This window comes from Primulina eburnea, chromosome 9, assembly GCF_022965805.1.
Source record: "Primulina eburnea isolate SZY01 chromosome 9, ASM2296580v1, whole genome shotgun sequence".
NCBI classification, from domain to species: Eukaryota; Viridiplantae; Streptophyta; class Magnoliopsida; order Lamiales; family Gesneriaceae; genus Primulina; species Primulina eburnea.
In genome coordinates this window covers 28,998,564-29,015,098 of record NC_133109.1, presented here as the reverse complement: position 1 = coordinate 29,015,098, position 16,535 = coordinate 28,998,564, and the positions used below count along the sequence as shown (strand labels likewise).

At 33.5% G+C, this 16,535-nt stretch overlaps 2 protein-coding genes across 7 annotated transcripts in view; one reads left to right on the top strand and one right to left on the bottom strand.

Moving 5' to 3' along the window:
* Positions 1-16,535, top strand: part of LOC140841491 (uncharacterized) — a 32,255-nt gene that overhangs the window by 2,763 nt on the left and 12,957 nt on the right. For 4 of the 5 annotated variants that reach the window (XR_012120201.1, XM_073208967.1, XM_073208966.1 and 1 more), the window contains exons 1-2: positions 15,400-15,498; positions 15,703-15,985. The exons of the other annotated variant lie outside the window; for it this stretch is intronic. Coding sequence is in view for 1 of the 4 variants with exons in the window: in XM_073208968.1 (XP_073065069.1) it covers positions 15,722-15,985 (264 nt within the window). In the remaining 3 variants the exon portion in view is untranslated. Of the gene's footprint in view, positions 1-15,399; positions 15,499-15,702; positions 15,986-16,535 lie in introns of those variants that run through there. 5 annotated transcript variants of the gene reach the window in all.
* Positions 4,063-16,535, bottom strand: part of LOC140841492 (uncharacterized) — a 36,466-nt gene continuing 23,993 nt past the window's right edge. The window contains exon 2 of one of the 2 annotated variants that reach the window (XM_073208970.1): positions 4,063-4,444. The gene's annotated coding sequence lies outside the window, so the exon portion shown is untranslated. Of the gene's footprint in view, positions 4,445-7,560; positions 7,682-16,535 lie in introns of those variants that run through there. The other variant, XM_073208972.1, reaches the window with a different exon arrangement.

The window sequence follows — 16,535 nt, the reverse complement described above, 5'->3', positions numbered from 1 at the left end:
CTGCAGGAGAATGACCCAGATTTGGTCATACATGAATTTGTGCAGACGTTTTGTGCAACCCTAGTCGATTTCATTCTCCGGCTCGCCTAGTGGAATGAGAGTCTTTTCAACTAGGATGACATTCAAAATCGGAGCAGCAGGTGTTCTAGTAGGTGTTGTGGGAACAAGAGTAACATCCTCCTGTATCACATCTCGCTATGAATATCATGTGGATCATATCTCTTTCCTACAATTGCTAATATTTAGAGACGATTGAGAGAAAATGAAAGAGATTTCAGATAGAGGTGCTTCAGAACGCAGAAAAATTTACGCCAAAATAACAATATCAATTTTTAGTGAACGAGGCTTAACAAACAATTGGTGGGCCACAATCAGTCCCAAAGGAAACGTTTTTAAAAAATCCGAAAATCAAGCCAAGAAATGGGACTCCAATTTAACATAATTGTTCCCCAGAAATTGTTTCCAGATTTAAACTTCGCATTGGTTAACACCACTAAATCATCAGAAATCATAAATATTGGATTTCTAGTAAAATCGAGTTTTTCGCCGTATTTTTTTGTAGAATACTCGTACACTCTTGACTCAACAATATTCACAATACTATGTATATGCATGATCTAATTATGCCTATCAACATAATGTAACAGAAATAGAAACATTAAAACAAATATGTGATATGTTTACAAATGAAATGTTTTTACTGATGTTGACAACGCGTCCAATTCCTAAAGAAACTTTGATTTTTCTGCAAACTCAGAGGCTTGTAAAAAATCTGAATATAGAAGTTGTAATGACCCGAATTCTTATTTGAATGAAGTATTAATTAAGACATAATTAATGAGTTGTTAATTAAGTATTATTAAGGATTAATAATTCGGGATCAAGTTGTTGGTATCCACCGAATTTTAAATGGATAACCCGACCTACTTCGGATTACATTATCTCGAGAAATCCAACTAGACCAATGAGATTCTGACACGTGGCAGATAAGATTGTTTCGGATTTTGTGAACTAGTCCAGATTCAGCCTATAAATGGAAGCCGATTCTTTTGTTTCCTTCACCGCATTCTTCAGAGAGGGTTCTAGTTATACCATAGTTTCTAGTCAGTTTCGAGGGCATTTTGGTGTCGGGAAGTTTCGGAGCTAGTGTCGACTCGAGGAGGGGTCGGTGATCTGAGATCGAGATATCATCAGCGGGCTGACGACGGACGCAGGTATAATCTTAAATCCTTAGATAGTGATTTAAGGATCATTAGGGAGATCTTTGTAGCATGTTTGATCTTGTTTGTTAGTGATTTCTTTATGTTGGTATTGTCTAGGTTTAGAGCTTTCTGTCAGATTGTTTTAGTGAGGTACGTGATGTACTGACTGAGATATCCAAGCGTAGTATACACACTTATATTCTGCATATTTATCTGTTGCATGATACATGTTTTACTGCTTTGGCATATTATGCATGACATATCATGTTGAGCCTGATATCTTTTGAGATATACCTCATTTGTTGGGGCCGCTCAGCCCTATTCTGTATTGTGGACGATGGGGCATCGAGAGCTACAGTGTCCGACGGGACCCGCGGGCTCTGATGACCTGGACATTGCAGGTCCACGTCTTGATGATGAGTGTGGGAGCCAAAACATGCCTAGGACAGATCAAAACTACACACTCAGGCGCCTCTAGACTGAGCATGAGATTCTTGACTTGATCCTTGATATCCGAGCATATTGCATTTTGCATGCATCATATCAGTTTGTATACTCGTACATTCTCGTATTGGGCGATTGTCGCTCACGTCCTTGTTTTCATCTTGGGCACCCCATTCCACGGGGCAGGTCTTAGGTTGGACGGTTCGGGCGACCAGGGCAGTGGCTAGAGCAGTTGGGTTTCAGTGGTGATCCAGTGGAGGTTTCTATGGTTTATCATTTTCTCGCTCAGGGTTATGTTTTGTTATGGTTCTATTAATGTTTAAGACTGATGTTATTGTTTTGTTTTCGTTTGGGTTGTAAGATGGTTAAGTATTTGGTTTCCGCTGTTTAATTATGGTTATTAAGTTTAATGTTGTATGTTTATTAGTCTGTTTAGTAGTGGCTCGGGTAAGAGCGCTACATTTGGTGGTATCTTCCACACTAGAAGAACGATCTTCTTAGGACTCCTTTAGGTAGCTTTTTTCATTTTCTTCTATTTGATTTATGTATTTAATTCAGAAGAAGTAGCTCTAACACTAAAAACACATTCTTCATCGGACTCTTTTAGATAGTTTTTTTCATTCTTTTTCTTCTGATACAGAACACAATATAATTTAATTTTCTTCTTTTCTTAATCTTCTCAAGTCAATATCACATGGGAAAAGATCATGGTATGGTGTACAAGAAAATCCCTCAACTACTTTGTGACTTGGTCAGAGGATATATCATGTCCAAATGTGTTCATTTAAATAGAACAAAGGAATTGTAAGCACGTCCAGAAGATTATGCAACACAGTGCAAACACAACATATAACAATATGAGTGCAAATACAGAATGCCTAAATCCTAAAAATCACATGCATATTAGGTGTTGTCCGAGATGTTGTAATATCTAAGATAACATCCATGAAAGATCAAGATGCACACATTCTGAGAGATCCTAAGGTTGGATAATCTCTCAAAATGTAATGCTTTTGTGAATATGTTCGTAAATTGGCTATTTGTACCAACAAATTTCAAGCTGATCAAACCGTTCTCTACTAAATCTCGAATAAAATGATGTCGAATATCAATGTGTTTTGTTCGAGTGTTGTACTGGATTTTTTGAAATGTCAATTACGCTAGCATTATCACAGTACACAATTAGAGTCTCACTCTTAAATCCGTAATCGTCTGCCATCTGATTCATTCATAAGAGTTGGGAGATCTGCCACATATTCGGATTCAGCAGATGAAAGCGATACACAATTTGGTTCCTACAATACCATGAGACTAAGTTATTGTCAAGGTAGAAACATTCTGTTGTTGTGCTCTTCCTATCATTTAAGCTCCAGCCGAATCGGCATCAGAAAAACCTTCCAGGTTGGTATTGGTTTATTGAGTGTACCATAATCTAAGTTTATAGTTTCAGCTATGTAGCATAGAATACGCTTAACAGCTTTTAGATGAGAAATTTTAAGATTTAATTTGTATCGAGCACACAAACAGACATTAAACATAATGTTAGGGCGAGTAACAGTCAAATACAATAGGCTTCCTATGATGCTGTGATATAAGGTGTTGTCAACATTTTCAGCAACATCATCCTTGCAAAATTTCTCACTCGAGCCTATAGGTGTTTTGATGTGTATAGTATTTTTGTTTGCAAATTTCTGAATCAAATTTTTAGCAAATTTACTTTGGCATAAAAATATCATCACATATTTTCTTAATTTTCAATCCAAAAAAAAAAAATTTAACTCAGCAACCATGCTTATTTCAAAAGAAGAAGACATACATTCAACAAAACTATTACCATGTTTTTGAGAAGATGCATTGAAAATTATGTCATCCACATAAACTTGACAGATAAGTATTTCACCTTTTGACATTTGAATAAAAATGGTTTGTCTACCACGTCTCGTTTGAAGCCAATTTAGAATAAATACTCGGTCAGTCTACCATACCATGTACGTGGTATCTGCTTCAAATCATAGAGATCCTTTTTTAACTTGTAAATATGATCCAAGTAGTGTGGATCTTCGAATCCTTTGACGTCACTTCCTCACACAAAATGTCATTCAAAAATGTATTTTTTTACATCCATTTGATAGAGTTTGATATTTATATAACATACAATAGCTAGCAAAAGTCGGACTGACTCAATGCAGGCTACAGGAGAAAAGGTCTCATCATAGTCAATACTCTCTACCTAGGTGTACTCTTGAGCAACCAGCTTTACTTTAATCTTAATGATGTTTCCCGACTCATCGGTTTTATTTTTAAAAATCTATTTTGTACCAATTATGTTTCCATCGTCAGGAAGTGGAACTAAGAACCGCACATCATTTTGAACAAATTGTTCAAGCTCATCATGCATCGTATTGATCCAAAAATCATCTTTCAATGCTTTCTCGATAGTTTTTTGTTCAATGTTAGATACAAAAAAGGAATGTCTAACATGTGAGTACATGGAACTCATGCACACTAACCCGACCATTTGTGGTAGTCAACCTTTTCTTCCTTTCGGGTTTGTATGTCTCCACTCACATTTCCAATGATTTGGGATGAATGATGATTTTTCTGAATTTTGTTTGGGATGTTCTTTCCATCTTTGATTGCATCCTCATCTATTTGATGTTCATCCTCGGGTTCAATCACTTCAGAGTCACGTGTTGTGCTCGAGGTTGCAACATCTAGGACAACATCAGGATTTTCTAATGAGATGAAAATTTTCAGCAGGTCATCCACGTCATCCTCGACAGTTTTCCTTTCGAGATCTGCTTCATCATCAAAAGCAACATTAATAGACTTCATAATAGTCCTAGTTCTTAGATTAAACATTCAACAATCACGACTATTAGTGGCATATTCAAGAAACAAACACTTATCACTTTTCGAGTCAAATTTTGCTAGTGATCTCTATCATTCAAGACATAGAAAACACAACAAAAAACATGAAAATATTTAAGATTTTATTTCTTTCCCATTATTATCTCATAGGGTGTCATTGTTGAACCATTTCTTAAATACACACAGTTTGCAATATGGCATGCAGTGTTTAGGGCCTCAGCCAAAAACGCTTTGAAATGTTCTTTGAGCTCAGCATCACCTTCTTCATTTCTTGTAGTGTTCTATTCTTGCATTCGGCTATGTCATTTTGTTGTGGATTTTTTGGAGCGTAGAATTCATCTGAAATACATTTCATATCTCAAAAAGACAAGAACAAAGAATATTCAAATTCCTTACCATGATCAGTCTTGATTATCCCCACCTTCAAATTATGGAGATTAGTAATTTTTTTACTACATTTTTGAATGCGTCAAAGGTGTCCGAATTTTCTCTAATAAAACTTACTCATGGAAAGCGTGATAAGTTATCGGCACAAAAAAAAAATCTTATATCCAAAGCTTTCCACTTTCATAGGACTCATAAGGTCCATGTGTAACAACTCAAGGCAACGTGTTGTCCCGAAATGTGAAAACACGAGGTATAAGACGCGAGTTTGCTTACCTTTTGGCAATCTCCAAACACATATGATATACCATATGAAAAATTAGGCATACATCGTACAACATCATACTTACAGAGATTCTTCAGGGTTTTGAAATTTGCATGCCTCAATTTTTTATGTCAAGTTAACTTATCTTTGCACGTTTGAATGTGAGTTCTTCTCCTAATTGATAGCAATTATCCAAAGATCTTGTACATGTCATCATGCATGCATTAGTATCGTCAAAAACTTCACATGTATGTTTATCAAACTTAACATGTAAATTATAATCACACAATTAGCTAATGCTTATCCAATTTGAGTTTATTCCCTCGACATGTAGCACACTATGGAGTTTCGACAGTCCTTCAACATTCAGTGCTCGTTTTCCAACAATCTTTCCTTTTGATCTCCTTCTACATGTAAATTATCATCACACAATTAGCTAATGCTTATCAAATTTGAGTTTATTCCCTTGACATGCAAGCACACTATGGAGTTTCGGCAGTCCTTCAACATTCAGTGCTCGTTTTCCAACAATCCTTCCTTTTGATCTCCTTCTATATGTTACTCTACCACCTTTTTGTTCAATGTAATCCTTGAAGTGTTCTTTTGAACCTGTCATGTGATGTGAGCTTCCACTATCAAATAAGCAGTTATCTGCAGTGTTAGTTTTTAATGATGTATACACAACATTACAGTGAATTTTTATCTTTGGTACCAAAATTTTCCTTACTGTAGATCGATGGTTGGAGGTGTTGGGGGAGGTGTTGGGCAACATATTATTTACTTTGTTGTTCATGTGGTCTTCTCTAAACTTAAAACAGTAGGGTTGGATATGAACATGTTTAAAATAGTAGCGACCTACATACTTGCGTTTCCTTGGCTTAGGCTATTGAGTAGCATGTTGTCTTTTTTGTGGAGATTTCTTAATCGTAGATGTATCTTGGGGCTGTTTAGACGTATCGGATTTTTCTTTCACAAAAAAAATTGGTTTAGATGATTCTCCAACTTCAAAGACACTATTTTTGAAGCCTAATCCAGTCTTACTGTCTCTTCCCATCATGATTATGGAATCAAATTTAGATGTATTCGAGTTTAACTTGGCAAGTGTTTTAGTCGTCTTCTTAAGCTCATCCTTGGTTTTGCACAAATCCAGATCCTTTTTGCTTAATATCACTTCGAGTTTGGCAACTACAGACTTCAGCTCTGTATTCTCCTTTGTGAGAGCTGTGTTCAACTTGTTTCTCTTAATCCAGCCATCATACAATTCTTCATATAGTTTTTGTGTACTCTCTAGAGTGATTTTTCATCATCAGCTTACAAATTTTCATCTACTCTTAAATTTTTAGAAGTTAATGAATTGAGACATAATGATTTTGAGCAAGGTGTTCTGGCCAGGTGTGGCAAGCACCGAGACAACACCTAGTGGATTCACTTGTAACCAACTTTTTTCTTCCAGAAGTACTCAGGAAGGTGTGATTATCTTATTCATTGGATTCCTCCTCCTCATAATATTCCTCGTCACTTAAGAAAACACTTAGTCATTTATTCTTGATAGATCTGTTCGTACATTCATTGACATAATGTCCAAAGGCATTGCACTCTCAGCATTGCACATAGTAATATATTTCGGATTAAACTGGTTCTTGCCTTCATTTTTTTACTGAAACTATCGTTGGGCAGGAAACTTCTATGGTTTTTTAGAAGCAGTGATACTGGGTAATTTGGATGGTTTTTCAGTCTTTTTTTGTCTCTAATCATCTTCAAATAATCTCCAAACTTCTCTGTGTTATAAGAGATAGAGTTCTCACAAAGATCCTACTCATTAAATTCTTGTGACAGTTAAAAAAATCATTAAATGAGTCATTTGATACCTGGAAAGCGATCCTCTATCCTTATCTTTCTTATGCATATCCATATTCATCTTGATGGTGCGAAGTGAGCTATCAGATCTTCCAGTGCAAGTTGAGTTGTGTCTTTTGCTTCATCAATTGCACAAATTTTGATATTAAATCATTCGGGAAGTGATCTGAGTACTTTACTAATGAGATATTCATTCGAGATTGGATCACCTAGACTGAATGCTTGGTTGAAAATCTCTCTGAGGCATCGATAATAATAAATGATTGCTACAGTTTCTTCCATCCTCAGATTCTCAAATTTGGACGTCAGCCGTCTTAACTTCATTCTTCGCAAACTTCATATCCTTACAATGTTTCTGAAGATTTCCCACGTATCTTTAGCTAATATGCAGTTTGTAATCAAGCTGAACATTTTAGGTCGACTAAGGTAAAAATGACATTTAAAGCCTTTGAATTGTCATTCGAAACTTGTACTTCATCAGCTGTTCATTCGTTTTCAGGCTTTATCAGGCTATCATCATCTTCATCTATTCTTTTCGGTGGATTACAACCGCTGACAACTCGTTGTCATACTCTTTCATCAATGGGTTTAATATATATTCTGATCTTGGCCTTCCATAGACTGTAGTTGGATCCATTCAAAACAGATGGTTGAAGTGCTACATTTGCAAATGATGCGTCCATTAATTAAGCGAAATGTTAAAAAAATAACCAGAATAAACACTTAATATATCAAGCGTAGGCTTTGATACCACTTGTAAAGTTTTGTTCCACATAAAAGTATAGAAACTATTGAATTGGTGTATATCATATTTAGGCGTTGTGCGAAGTGTTGGCAACGCCTATCCACGATATGCAGCGGAATATTTCAATTAAGCACACAATTCAACTTCAATAAACAAAGTATGCTGGATTAGAATATGCACAAGTATTATAAATACTTGTGTGGTGTCTTATAGAAAAATAATTAAAAGCAAACCAACTTGAGTTTAAAAAACTAACACTAGTTATTTTAACGAAAACTATTTTCTCAACATGTTGAGAAAAAAATTGCTTTCTAAAACAAATAATCAAACTAAAACGTATTCAAGAAAGCAAAACATGATGTCAAAATTGGAGTCATAAAAACATGATCTTCAGTCGACACTTCCACGCGTGTTGTCTGCAGATGTCTCACAATCACAACAACACGTATAACAACATTATTCAAAAAAGCAATGTCCATGTGAATTTTTTGCCTCTTAAGTTTATGGCGTGCAAAAGTGCAAAGGTGTGAAGCCACGAAAAGTTTTTGCCTCAGCTGATTTCTCTTATTTATAGCCTCCTTGTCTCATTGGGTTTATGTTAAAAAATAATTCTACAAAATATGAAAACAAGAATTTTGTCAGAAATAAACTCTTTTTAATAATGATTTCATATCATAAAATTCTTATCATAATTATCACATATCTAGAAAGGAAAAGCTCATAATTAATTATTTTACACAATCATACAAATAAGGAAAAAATAATATTAGAAAATAAATTTAATCTTGGAAACCAAGAATTATTTTTCCTTGGAGTTAATAGATTGGGTTGATCCGTAACTGATCTGACATAACCCGTTCAATATGGAACCAGTTAATGTGGTTTAGGGTCGGACAAAATCCGATATTCTAATTGAATTTGATTGGTTTTAAACCTTGATTCGGAATCGGAACCAATATGGTTGGATAACAAGATTCGGTCCATTCTGATCCAGAATCAGCTCCAATCGGGTCCTGGTCTTTTTAAAAGAATCTTGAATACTTTTTTGTTTAATAAATGTCACTTGCAGTTCTATATATAACAAATAATAATATTTAATTTTCAAATATGTTGCTTAATACGTGACATTGTAAGACCGACCGCTTATCATTTTAGCAAGAGCTATAACTACTACTAACGAAGCAATTAAAATCTTTTAAACCATACAACAGCTCAAGCACGACAATTATTGCACTCAAAAATCTTTCTCCAAATAATTGCACTCTTTGCAATCAATGTGAGTGGAATACATGATCTTGGCTCTGATACCAATTGTAAGACCGAGTTGTTACTGCTTTACCAAAAGATATAGCTAGTGGTAATAGTGCAACACAAATATTTTAAATCGTACAGCAGTTCAAGCACCACGTTTGGATTTCTCTACCAAGTCGGGATAATTATTACACACAACACATATATTGAAAACAAAAAGTTGATTTCAATCCGATTTCAACTAGAACTATTCCTTCTTAGTTCGGTCAACCGTCCGGTCAAATATTGTCCAACCCATTTCTTTTTGAGTCGGTTTTAGATTGGATTATATACACAATCCGAAAAATCTAGAACCATTTTATTCTGATATGCTATGGATTGGTTTGATTCCATTATTTTATAAACCGGAACCGATAAAATATCTACAGTGTAAAACATAATTTACTATTAAAAATACCAATAAATAAGAGCATATGTCAAATAAGATATATATATAAAAAAACTATTTTAACACAAATAAGATATTTTATATTAAAAATGAGGCTACATGAAATTCTTAAACTACTCGTTAAATCAAAGCTAAATTCCAATTCATCATTAGCCTTCACTAAAAAAATACAAGAAAATTTTTGTGAGACATATATTCGATTCGGATCATCCATGAAAATATATTATTTTTTATGTTAAAAATATTATCTTTTATTGTAAATATGGGGAAGATTAATTCATCCCACTAATGAAAATTCGTGAGATCGTCTCACAAAAAAGCTATTTTAAAAAATATTAGCCAATATATTTTTCCTATTTTAATAGTCCTTCAACTATCAAAGGGATTTTTTAGAGAAAATTACACTCTCATCTTTTTCTTAGAATGCAGGTATGACATGGTTCCAATATAAAATATGAAGTAACTGTCAACATTATTGACAAAATTTGAGCGTGAACCCAAGACTTTCTTATCTCGGGCAATGAAAAGTACAAATAAACAAATAGATCAAACTAAATAAATTAGGAAAACTACCCGCAGTCAATGAAAGTTGAACATGAAACCAACAAGTTTCAGGGCCTCAATAATAATCATTAGTTCAAGGCCTCATCGACATTATCTCTCATCTTTATTCGTGTTTTCAAATCACTACTTGGTCTAAAAGACGAAAGATTTGCGGGGAAAATTTGTCCATAACAAACACGCTTGTCAAAATACCTTAAAGCTGCCTATATAAAAATTACGAGTTTTACTTAACATAAATTTCATCGATAAAAAAATAAAAATAATAATAATAATAATAAATAATCATTGTATATAAAAAATTTCGGATAATTCAAATTGGATAAGTAAACTATGAGTTTCATGTATGTTAGAACAACAATTTATTATAGTAGCCTTGTTTATAAATTTGGGTAACAGGTCATGATATTAATTGAAACTGATCAGTCATTATATATATATATATATATATATATATATATATATATATATATATATATATATATATATATATATTATGATTGAAAGAATTTTATGATACTATAATATGTTTAATATGAAAATATATAATTATGATTTTTTTTGTTAAGGAATTACTATTTTATCTAAGAGTTTTGGTGATCGACAAAATCAGAACAACACTTAACTGTTTCAGGAAACAACTGCAATCTATTGTGTATAACAAGAACCAGTTCAACCATCTAAACTTACAACCGCCTAGTCTTCAACCGCCTGAATTTCAGACTGCCTACCATTCAACCGTTTGAAGCAGAAGAAGTTCAAACTTTTAAAGAACTTCCCAACCGACTGTTCAAAGATTTTAAATCGAGTCATTAAAGAGCTATTTATTGCTCACTTAATGAAAGACGTTCTTAGACCGGTTCAAGACATTCAATGGTTTGGTACCGCTACATGACAACCATGTCCTGCACCAGTCCCAATATTGATCTGCATTTATGTCACTATCTCAGAAAAGAAATATTACTTATATCCTACAAGTTCAGATGGTAAAAACAGTTGTCATAAAAGAATACTCAGCAGTAACTCTTCAAGAAACGTGATTCAAAGATGTGCTAGCAAAAAGAACATTAAATGTTTTACTGAAAAACATTTAATGTATTTGCACCTGATAGTGACACATCATTCCAAATATACATGTTAATGTTACTCATCTCTTTTTGACCATTGGAATGACATCTTATATAAGAAGAGTTGGAAGTATGCAAGAAATACACACAATCATCAAGCTTTCAACAGTGCGATTACTGTAAGCCTGCATACCTAAAGAATCTGAGTGCAATCAAAGATCATATATCTCATCGTTAATCAAGCACGCACTCAACAGAAAGATATCTGATCATTCAAAGATCATATTCGTATTACTAAAACATATTGTTTTAATTACATCGGTAACATTTGGTCATTTGATTAATAGTGGTGTCTAGTGAACCGATAGTTCTTAAATTCCAGAAGTGTAAAGTGATCACAACGAGTTCCACAACAGGTAGTGTGATAAGTTCGGATTGGAGTGGGCTGTTGCAAAAAATTTTTAGAGTCAAAGTTTTTTAGTTGAATCCTTCCTACAGAGAAAGAAGGGTTGACGTAGGAGTCGTATCTCCGAACATCCATAAAAATTTCACGTCTTTACTTTTCGCAAGATTTTACATTTCAAACCATATCTTGTTGATTAGACTGCCAATTGATTGAAATTATCATTGGAAATATTGAACATTTTTTTGCACGTTTCAAGTAGATCAATATTTCTAACTATTTGAGAAAAAGTTTTGATCGCCTAAAAACAATTGAAAAGAATTTTTAAAAGCAAATATTTTCAAAAAGTTTATCCATCCCCCTCTAAATTATTTCTCGATTCAAACTTTTTTGTTATTAATAGTATTTAAATTAATAGTTTTTAAATGATGGTCATATTTTTTGGTTACTAAATATTATTGATATAAAAATGAAAAATAACTTTGATTTATTAATTTTTAAACACTTTACTATTATGTAGTGATTATTATTAAAAAATTATAATTTGAAAAAACTTTTTTTAAAAAAACCTGCCTCATGACACCCACTCTTTTCTTATCTCTAGATAAAATTTAACTAAAATACCAACTTTAATTTTAAAAATATTTATTATATCATATTATATTACGATAACACGTAAATAATTGTAGATAAAAAATTGATAACTATTTTAAATTTAAAAATTATTTTTTATTTTTTAAATAAATTAAATCCATTTTTAAATCAACCATATTCTTTATACTTAAATTTTTCATCATATTTAATGATCTTTTCACTTAACTAAAATATTAATTGGACTAGAAATTACTTTTTTTTAATATATTTTTTAAAAAACGCATAATGAGATATTTGCAAAGTATGTACAAATAAAATACTTAAATAGTTTTAGAAAACTAAATTTATAAATATAGAAAAGAAATTAGTTATTTATAATTTTTTAAATAAATTTTCCACTCAACTATAAATTCTTTATTTGAAGCTTGATTAGATTCTTATTATTTTATCATAATTACTATTTATTTAAATATTTTCCTAAAATAAAAATAGAAATTTGCAAAGTATATGGATAAAAAAGTATGTAAATAGTTTTAAATAACTAAATAAAAAATTTGATATTTTTTTTTCATTGTAAAAAACTTTTAATCAATCTTCAATTTAACCATGACGTGTTAACATACTTGTACTATTTTAACTATTCTCGATCGATTTATGACCGTATTGCACGGGGTTTTGATAACTATATATATATATATATATATATATATATATATATATATATATATATATATATATATATATATATATATATATATATATATATTGCCTATGAATGCCTACTAGCTATGGGTGGATTTAGTAATGGACACTGAAAACTCAATGTCATTTTTTAAATTCCCCGTGAGTTGTACTGGTGGAAATTAAATGTACGCATCAAAATCTTAGATACATACATACATAGACTACTCATGTAATCGTCGTATTAACGTCCACTCAGTACCATATCAGAACAAATACAAAAATAATAGAGTAGATCTTTTGTGAGACGATCTCACGAATCTTTATCTGTGAGACGGATACCGATATTCACAATAAAAAATAATACTCTTAGTATAATAATATTTTTTCTTATATGACCCAAATAAGATATCTGTCTCACAAAATACGACCCACGAGACCGTTTCACACAAGTTTTTGGCAAAATAATTATGATAGTAAATTAATATTGAAATATAATAACTTATAGACCAAAATATCAATATACAAATATACATGACCAAATATCGTTAATAGTTTTATCTCACTATCGTTAATATTTTTAAAAATTGTGAGCTCTATCTTTTAGTCCTAATTCTAGTCCAGATCTTATAGTCCTAATTTTAGTCCTAATTCTAGTCCAGCTCTTATGGATACGATTAAGACTATATTGACTATTCCTGTCGTCCATTAACATGACCTCTATTTGGTCCTACCCATGATATTAATGCGGAGTAAAAGGCTCCAGTTCAATTATTTGTGTGAAAGAATGGTGGAAAAGAATCCAAGGTTGGAATCATAAATGGTTCTCTAGCGGAGGTAAATAGGTTCTGATCAAATCTGTCCTACAAGCGATTCCTACATTTGCGATGTCATGCTTCAAAATGCCTATTAGGGTGTGTGAGGATATTGAAAAAGAATGTGTGAATTTCAGGTAGGGTTTAGATAAGGGTAAACGAAAAGTGCATTGGCGATCTTGGGATTTTCTATGCAAACCAAAGGGACAGGGGTGGCATGGGCTTCAGAAAATTGACTGAATTCAATAAGGCCTTGCTTGCCAAACAGTTTTGGCAGCTCATTCGATTCCCAGATTCCTTGGTGGCCCGTGTTCTCAAAGGCCGATATTTCAGGCACGTGTCAGTGTTGGACGCGAGGTTGGGTAATAATCCTGTCCTACATATGGAGATCTATCATCTGGAGTAAAGAACTTTTGGAGAGTGGACTGCTTTGGAGAGTTGGCGATGGCAAATCTATTAAGATTTTTAAGGATAAATGGATCCCTACCATGCAGTCTACGATTGACGAGCCATTGGCTATGTGGGACAATGATGCTTCGGTGAATGAATTAATAAATCAAGGAGAGTGGAATGCTGATTTAATCTATACCATTTTTAACCCATATATAGCAGGAGAAATCCTTAAGATTCCTCTCCCTGCGACAGGTGTGAGTGACTCTGTTTTTTGGAGGTTTGATGCCAAGGGCAAGTATATGGTGCACGATGGTTGTCGTCTTCAACAAGGGCTGTTCTCCCCACCGGAGCATCAATCGGAACATCCCATCGAATCTTGGTGGGAGTTTATATGAAGTCTTTCAGTTCCACCTAAGGTGCGGCTATTCTGGTGGAGTGTTTCTCATGATTGTATTTCTACTAACCATAATCTGTTGCGGCACCATGTCCCGGTTAGCGAATCCTGTTCCCTGTGCAGTTTTCCCATGGACTCGACCTACAACGCATTATTCTTCTGTGCTGCAATAAAACACTTATGGAAGAAATCACCTTCTGCATATATTCTTAGAGGAGCTACTCAAACCAACACTCTTGATATATATACATGTGGTTGAAACAACAATTATCCAAGGAGGAGTTTGAGAATCTTGCGGTTCACACGTGGGGCATCTGGAAAGAAAAACAGAATTTTATCCATGGAGATCGGAGCAAACCCATGGCTGAAAATATATGCTGGAGTTCCGCAATGCTTTGTGAGTTTCGAAAGACTCGAAAATTAGTAAATATTGCTAATCAGTCGGTGGTGGCTAACTCTGAAAGAAAGTGGACACCGCCAGGTAGATGCACCCTAAAGATGAATGTGGATGCAGCATTCAATGAGGATAAGCAACAGTACAGCGCTGGGGGTGATTCGGGACTTACAAGGCCGTTTGTTGCTAGCATTTGAAAAACAAATCAATCAACCATTATCGGTATTGCATGGTGAGATTTTAGCAATATGGGAAGGAATCAAGCTTCTTCATGAAAAAGATTTTCAAGATGTTCGAGTGGAGTCAGATTCTCTGTTAGCAATGCAAGTAGTCACAACCCATCAAGAGGATCTCAGCTACATTGATTCTCGTGCGGCAGATATCAGAGCTCGAATTCAGGCACCTATTATTTCTGAATTAATTCATGTTCGACGATCGGCTCATTATTTGGCTCATTTTATTTTTTCTTCTCCCCCATCTTTTGTGTGAATGAATGAAGAATTTCTATCTTGATTGATTAATCTTGTAATTGAAGATTCTTTGCAATAAAATTACGAGTTTTATCAAAAAAAAATTTATTTAATTAAAAATTAATCCAAATCAAATAAAATATAAAATAATTTAAAAAATATGAATTTTTTCACAAGCTATTAAAAAAAGAGTAGCCCTAGGTGTCGCCTGAGGGCAGTTGCTTACTCAAACGTGAATGTCCATGGCGGCGGCGTAGAGGTTATCTTTTTCACGTTCTTTTTTATTTTTCCCATTTTGATCACTAAATAATTTTAAGAAAGCTTGAGATTTTGTGAAGTTTGTATTTTTTTTTGCCAACAATTTATTGCCTCAAAACAGAGACGGAGATGAATAAATTGGAGTCAAATTTGATTTTTTATGTATTTGATTTGTTTTGATTTTGATTTCTGGGCGCCGCTGCAGATAGTCTTGGAAGAATCAAATGATTCGCCCTAATTTAGTTCTCGTGATGGATTCATCTATGGCCGATTTTAAACCGTCCGCCGTTCGCGCTCTTCGTAATTCAATGATGGGTGCGATTGAGAGATGGAAGTCGACCAGGTTGAATTTTTTGGAAAAATTACACATAAAATTTCAAAACATTTATGCAAGGGGATTGCCCCTTGCGTGGCTTAGTTCGCCCTACTTGCGGAAAATCGCAAAGAGGATGCCTGGGCGAATGGCTGGTTTCCATAATTTTGAAGAGGTAGTTTTTTACAGCTATTTACTTCACCAACTCTATAATGTATCTGAATATTATTACTTTTCTCTGATCAGTGTATTTCAGTTACATATCCATCTCGTTATCATATTGTTTGTCGTAAATCCCCAAGTCTTCTTTGGTAAAAAAAATATAAACAAGATGATGGTTCAAAATTTCTAGTATCAGGCTTAGTAGGCATTCAAGCAGAATGTTGATTTGTGTCTGTGCACTTATTTAAGTTGCTGCGAGCAATAGAAAAAGAAGGCGAAATTGACTGACCTCTTTCCGGTGTTGATGATCCTTTGTAAGCCAGGTGGAATATACTAGAATTACTTAGTGTGATGTTGGCAGTATTTTTCAGCAAATTTTTGCTCTAAACGATGGAAAATATAACCAACATGCAGAAACTCATAATAAAATGCATTTTTTAATTTTGAAAAACACTTTTAGGCTGCAATGGATTATAGAAAGATAAATATTATTTTGTGAACATGAATAAGAAATGAATGTTGTCTTATTACACCTTTTGTTGAATTTAGCTGTGCTCGCTTTG